Source organism: Nelumbo lutea, chromosome 5, assembly GCF_056320005.1.
Source record: "Nelumbo lutea isolate HS-2025 chromosome 5, American lotus-T2T, whole genome shotgun sequence".
Taxonomy (NCBI): domain Eukaryota; kingdom Viridiplantae; phylum Streptophyta; class Magnoliopsida; order Proteales; family Nelumbonaceae; genus Nelumbo; species Nelumbo lutea.
This window is the reverse complement of record NC_142688.1, coordinates 85666937-85673844: the sequence shown is the minus strand read 5'-3', so window position 1 is coordinate 85673844 and position 6908 is coordinate 85666937. Positions and strand designations below refer to the sequence as shown.

Below are 6908 nucleotides of genomic sequence, written 5' to 3'. Positions count from 1 at the left end.
CAATTGACCAACTTTCACACTCAAAATCCAAAAAAAGAACGCCCCCTAACAGGTATAAGGATTCATGGAAAAAGAGACAGCATTAGCAATGTGAATGCTATGATATTGGTGAAAATAAAAACTGGGGGAACTGAAACTAAATTTATTAATATATTTATGTGACTGGAGAGGATATATAAACAAACCTTCTTTTATCTACCTGTCATTCCAATCTTTCTTGTCCTCTCCACGAGTACAACTAAAAGTCGTAAAGTCTCAATGACAACGTTACTAAAAACCTAATACAGATGTTTTGAAAAGGAAAAGGAAGAAGCATTGGTGTTACGTTCAACTAAAAATTAATTTGGTTCAATATGTTCTGACGTGTGCATGCTAGCTCAATTTATCTATCAATAATCCATTTTGCATTCTATGCAGACAAAATGGAATATTTTCTGCATGATAATCGGATAACAATGGAATAAAGGATCTAAAGGGTTAGTATATTTAGCTAGAGTTTCTCAATGTAATAGGAATAGACGATAAAGCTATATAGTGTCTATAAATTAAGTAAAGCAAGTGGGAACCAGAGAAAAAGAAAACAGTACAACAGCGTGAACAATGTGAAATGATGGGCCAGAAAACATGCATGCTTTAGTGTCACCCTCGTGATCGAGTTCTGAGAAAGTAAATAAGTAGCTAGCTAGTGATCTCTGACCTGTTTTGTGTATATATATCCATAGTGAGAGTGGTGTGCGGGATGGTAGTGTTCTTTTTTAAGCCAAAGTCATGGATGGCGGCATCATCATCATCATGGCCTACGTAATTCCTTGTCAAAAGACTTAGGGAGTCGTGGAAACCATTAATTAATAAACAATCTGGAAATTATCCAAAGTACTCCAGACTCTAGCAGCTTGAGAGTTGAGAAAAAGTTCCCTCTTTCCACGTCCCCTCCCGCTCCAATTCTTCTCTGAGAGAAGTTTCAGATATAAGAAGGCCAAACCCACCTTTCACCTGCTGTCAGTTTAGCTCTCACACAGTTCATCATCATCAATATTAATTCTTTCGGAGATCTCAATTAACCCCAAACCCGCCTTCTTCTTCTTCTTCTTCTTCAACATCGATCTCCATTCTTCCTCCATTAATATTACTAGCTTATTAGTTTGATTAAGTGTAGCTGAAAACTGAAGAGAAGATATGTCAAGGGTACATCCAACAGTAGCTGATCATCATCAGAATAGATGTAGCAGTAGTACTAGTGCCACAGAAGAAGAGCTTGTCAATGTTTCTGCTCCATCCGTGTTTACTGTGTGGAAGAAGTCAAGCATGACTTTCCAGGGCACAGATGGGTTTACGGTGTTCAATCACGAGGGAAAGTTGGCTTTCCGAGTCGATAACTACTCAAGGAAGACATGTCCCAAGGGAGGCCTTCTTCTCATGGACGGAGCTGGGAGACCCCTACTAACTTTGAAGCCCCAGGTATATGCAGTTACTGTACAAATTTTAGTTAATTTTCTCTCTTTCTCTTTTAATTTTGTTCTCCATTTAGGGTGACTAGTATTAAGTACTGGAATATTATTTACCAGATTCTAAACCTGCAACATAAATGGAAGGGATACAAAGGGGAAGGTTGCTATAATAAAAGTCCAGTGTTCTGCATGAGACGGCGATCGATTTTTCCCAGCAACGGCGAAACTGAAGCCTTCATGGGAGTCCCCAGGAAGCGATATGCAAAGACGTCGACTAATCCGGATTTTCAGATTGAGGGTTCCTTTAGGAAACGACATTGTAAGATCATAGGCCACAATGGCACGGTGGCAGCAGAGATATCCAGGAAGAAAGTAAACAACACAACAATTTTGTTAAGTGATGACGTATTTAATCTCGTTGTACAACCAGGGTTCGACTGCGAGCTGATCATGGCTTTTGTGGTTATCATGGATCGTATCTGCCCCAAGCTTTTCACTCCCATCTTGTGTTTCTAATAATCCATCTGTGAGAGAGAGAGAGAGAGAGAGAGAGAGAGAGAGAGAAGTTTTCGCATATGGTGGCAGTATTTTCTTTAAACAGATCACCCAGTGTTAAGAAAATGCTGCAACCATAGATGCAGGTTGCAGCAAGCAGAGAGAGATAGAGAGAGATTTACGTTTTCCTGCTGGTAGCAAATAGTACTGCTACACGCATTGGAGACCTTTGATATTTTTAACCTTAATTATATTTTATGGCCTATGTAATGTAAAGATTGCTAAGGATGTAAAGGGTAATATATTGTTTGGGATCCACCATCCACTTTATACATCTTAAAGCATTTACTCTGGATTTTTTTTTTTTTTTGCTTTATTTGGGAAACTAAGTTTGGGTTGATTTGTGATTTATAACACATTATAAATCACTGCATGTGCTTAATTATTTTGTTTGGCATATAATGGTAAGTCTTAGAAGCCTTTGGGCTTGGGGCTACATGAACCATTAATCCAATCCTAAGGATCTGGCATTAATCTTAGGGGGCGTTTGGTCATTAGTGACAAGTAAGTTTTCTGTTGATACTTGATATCAATTGACTTCGTTACAAAAATACAAAAGGTACATTTGAGTGGTTTATGTACAATGTATGTAGCTTGGAGGGAATATCTCTCTCTCCCTCATTATTAATAAGCAATACAAACATTTCATCATTTATCAATATATATATATATATATATATATATATATGGATAAAGAAATTGACAAATTAAATTTTATTAATAATATGATTAATAAATGTATTCTATTTATAATACTTGATTATTTATTTGTAATAAATATATTAATAATATTCTTAGGGTGCAACTCGGGTGGGTCAGGCCCAATCCTAAAGGTGTGAACCTTGAGCTCAATCCTAGTGCAACCCAAGGTCAAGCCCAAACCCAAGCCCAAGCCCAACCTGAGCTTGACCCAACAAAACTCGAGCACAACTTGAGCTTGGGCAGGCTAGTTGGGTTTGAAAGAACTTATTTATATTTTTTACATAGTCATCTTTTTGTTGGACTTTAGGCTGAGTTTGGAAGGAGTACAAAAGCAAATATATAGAGTGCAAAACCTTATATTTTGTATTATTTTATATGTATTTATACTGTATATATTTGCATTTATACTCTTTCCAAACTGCACTTAAGGCCCAACCTTCCCGCTGTTCCGTTTCTTCTGGTGACATGAATTTAGAAAAAGGAAAGATGCTACTAATTCTTACTAAGCACCACGCCACCACCTTCTATCCAGTATTTCAGAATACTGGTTTCCGTCTTCAATCCTTTCATTCTATCAAGTTTAGCTTTTAACTCCTCTTGTCCCTCCATCTGCTCAAAATAATGTAAACTGCTGCTGCTTCCTACCTCCCAAAGTAAAGTAGGATGTGTGGAGATTTACGGAGACTGAACAACACATGCACATATACACACGCACACAAGAACACATGCACACAGATAACTCTCAATAAGGTATTGAAGTGCCTCATTGTAAGGCTTAAATAATTCAGAGGTCCTAGATATTCTCATTTTAAATCATGTGTTAAATGCCTTTCTTTCTGTCCTATATGTCATTTGACTTCTAATGTAATTTATTTTATCGATCAATTAAGGAAGCAAAAAAGGATATACAGTTCCCTTGTGTGCTTTCGACTTTGTTCGTTAAGTTCCGGTGCAATCAGCCAGGCTGAACTAAGCAGCCACTTTTGTTAAAATGCTTTTATGAATGCTGATTTTGGCTAGGTAACTGTTTTTTTTTTTTTTTTTTGCCATAGGGCAAGAGCTTTATTTAACTTTCAACCTGGAGGTTACATCTCATCCAAAATAATAGATCGGATACAATCTGGAATAGAGGACCAAGTAAATGATCGGTTTTGTCCTAGAGCAAATTGGGCAAGCCCATGGGCTGCTCTATTACAGGACCGAGGGGTGTGATACCAAGCACAGGATGAGAAGGATTTGGAGATGGTTTTGCAATCCAAGGCAATTAGCAGCGAACTCCAAGGGGGTTCCAGATCCGAAGAGAGAACTTGAATAGCAATTTTAGCATCACTTTCTATGATAATCGGGTCCAAGATGAAAGGTTTTGCTAGTTGAAGACCTTCTAGAATTGTTTTAAACTCAGATTCAATGGGAGAAGAACCCTTCACCAACAAGGCTTTGGCAACCAGGAGTGATCCAAATTCATCTTGAGCAATGACACCGACTGCAGCTTTTGATGGAGACCATGCTCCATCAGTATTGATTTTAATGTGCAAATGAGGAGGTTTGATCCAAACTGATGAGGTTCTTTGAAGAGAAGAAGGAGAAGCAAATCCTAAGTTTTTTGGCTGGGTCAACAAAGGTCTTTCATGCATTTTCACCAAGTCTCCAAGGTGGGCATTATAGGGAATGAGAACGGTTGAATGAGTGAATGGCTTTCCATTAAAATAGGTTTGACATCTAGCCTTCCAAATATACTACATAATAACAATGCCACTAGTAAATAGGGAGAGATTGAACTCCTCTTTAATAATGTTATCCATTTTCCTCTATTCCTCTAACTAGAAAAGAAAACCTTGATCATTGCAAATGTTGACTCGCAAACCCATGGATGAGGCAAACCAAATTGGTTGAACCGCTGGGTAGTGGAAAAATAAGTGGTCCAAAGTTTCAGGATCTTCATGGCAAAGTCTGCAAGTGGGATCAATGTGATTCGATCTCTTGGCAAGGTCAGCAAACATAGGAAGGGCTCCTTTGCAATAACGCCAAACAAAGGTTTTTATTCTAGGTAGGATGAATTTTATCTTCCAAAAAGATTTCCAACTCAGTCCTAGACAAACCCACATAGAGTGTGAAGATTCTGGAGAATTGGAAATAAGTTTGTACCCCAAATTACAGGTGTAGTTACCATGGGGAGTTAAAGTCCAAACCAGGGTATCCCCATGGGAATGAGAAGTAGAAGGGATACCTGATCTCAAAATCATATTAACAATCTCTTCATTGAAACCCTATGTGCGCACAATATTATTCCAATTATGAGAGTGCTGATCTATAAGAGTAGCCACCATGTTTATGGGCTGGTTTCAAGTTGCAGGTTGGTCAATAAGACCATTTGGCAGCCAAGGATCATAAAAAAATGTTAACATTCCACCTGCTATAGATAATCCACTTGCACCCTTTAATTAAGCCATTTTTGCAATCAATAATAGCAGTCCAAAGAGGTGAATCACCTGATTTTTTCTTCATTATGAGTGCTTTGTTGACCAAGCCAAAATGTCTGAAGCCTAGACCACCTTTCTCACTAGGAAGTAAAAAGGAATTCCAAGCCTTGAGGTAAAGAGATTTTTTACCATGGGACACACCCAACCAAAAGTCTCTGTAGATGGCAGTTAAACCCTTACAAATGGTTGAGCGTAGAGAGTAAGATCGCTTGTGGTAAATAGGCATTGAGGTAAGGGTAGATTTAATGAGAGTAGATCTTCCTGCATGAGAGAGAACCCCCATCTTCCAGCCTTTGAGTTTAGCTTTAACTTTGTCCAATAAAAACTGCCAATAAGAGAATTTTCTGCTAACTCCGATGAGTGGATCACCAAGGTAGGTATCTTCCTTTTTCATATCAGCAACACCCAACAAATTCTTAATTGAGTTTTGTGTAGATAAATGGGTATTTTTGCTGAAAAAAATAGATGATTTCTCAAGGTTAATCACTTGACTTGTCCAATCACAGAATTTTTTTTTTAAAATGACATTCAAGTGTTGAACTTCTTCAATTTCAGCTCTTCCCACTAATAATAAATCATCAACGAACATTAAGTGGTTGATTTTCACATTTGACCTGTCAAATCTGAAGCCTTTTAATGTGCCAGTCTCCAAGGCATTAGATAACATCCGAGAAAGAACTTCCAAATATATAATGGAAAGATAGGGTGAAAGTGGACAACCCTGTCTTTTCAGGAGAGAAACCATAGCTTGGCTTTCCATTAATCAAGATTTTCATAGAGTTAGAGACAATGCAAGCCTTAATTAATTTGCAAACAGATTCCAAAAAGCCCAATAGATTCAAACACTGAGTGAGGAACGGCCACTCCACCCGATCGTAGGCCTTTGACAGATCCACCTTCAATAGAAAGAAACCTTCTCGGCAATTGCTTCTATTCATCGAGTGAATAAGTTCACGAGCTACCACAACATTATCAATTATCTGTCTCCCAGGTAAGAAAGCATTTTGAAATGGAGAGATAATTTTCTGCAAAAGAGGCTTAAGGCGGTTTACAATCAATTTTTCCATAACTTTGTAAGTTATATTTGAAAGTCCAATTGGACGGAAATCACTTGCAGTTTCCACCTTTCCTTTCTTTGGAACAATAGCAATCCAGGTATCATTACTGGATGCAATGCGGGAAGGTTCAACAAATAGGGTGCGAATGAAATGACAAAAGTCCTCCCCCACAACATTCCAACCATTTTGAAAGAAAAGAGCACGTAGGCCATTAGGGCCAGGAGCCTTTAATGTGTTCATACTGAAGAAGGTTTGCTGGATTTCCAGGTTAAGAGGTGGAGTGCACAACATCGAGTTCTCATGATCAGTGATGCAAGGCATTATCAAATGTTCGTTGAGATCATCAAAAGTCGGATTAACTGAAGTAAATATGGATTTAAAATAATTAATTAATGAGGCCTTAATTACCTCTGGGTCAGAGCACCACACACCATGAGAGTCCTTGAGCCAATATATACCATTCTTGCACTTCCGATTTGTAGCTGAAATATGGAATTTACGGGTGTTGCGATCTCCATAATTTAACCAGTTGCATTTTGCTCTTTGCTTCCAATAGATTTCCTCCCTTTTATACCATTCTTCGAGCTCTTTTCTTAGCTTAGTCTCTTCAGCAATAGTCCATGGAGAAGAAGGGCTGCATTGTAAATCTTCAATTCGGTGAGTTA

The 6908-nt window shown here is 38.1% G+C and overlaps 1 protein-coding gene across 1 annotated transcript; it reads left to right on the top strand.

The window, feature by feature from the left end:
* The first annotated feature begins 744 nt into the window (after positions 1-744).
* Positions 745-2277, top strand: LOC148853249 (protein LURP-one-related 8-like). Its single transcript, XM_088943260.1, has 2 exons — positions 745-1458; positions 1566-2277. Exons 1-2 carry the CDS (start codon positions 1177-1179, stop codon positions 1962-1964), a joined length of 681 nt encoding a protein of 226 aa, XP_088799386.1. The 5' UTR covers positions 745-1176; the 3' UTR covers positions 1965-2277.
* Positions 2278-6908: the final 4631 nt, after the last annotated feature.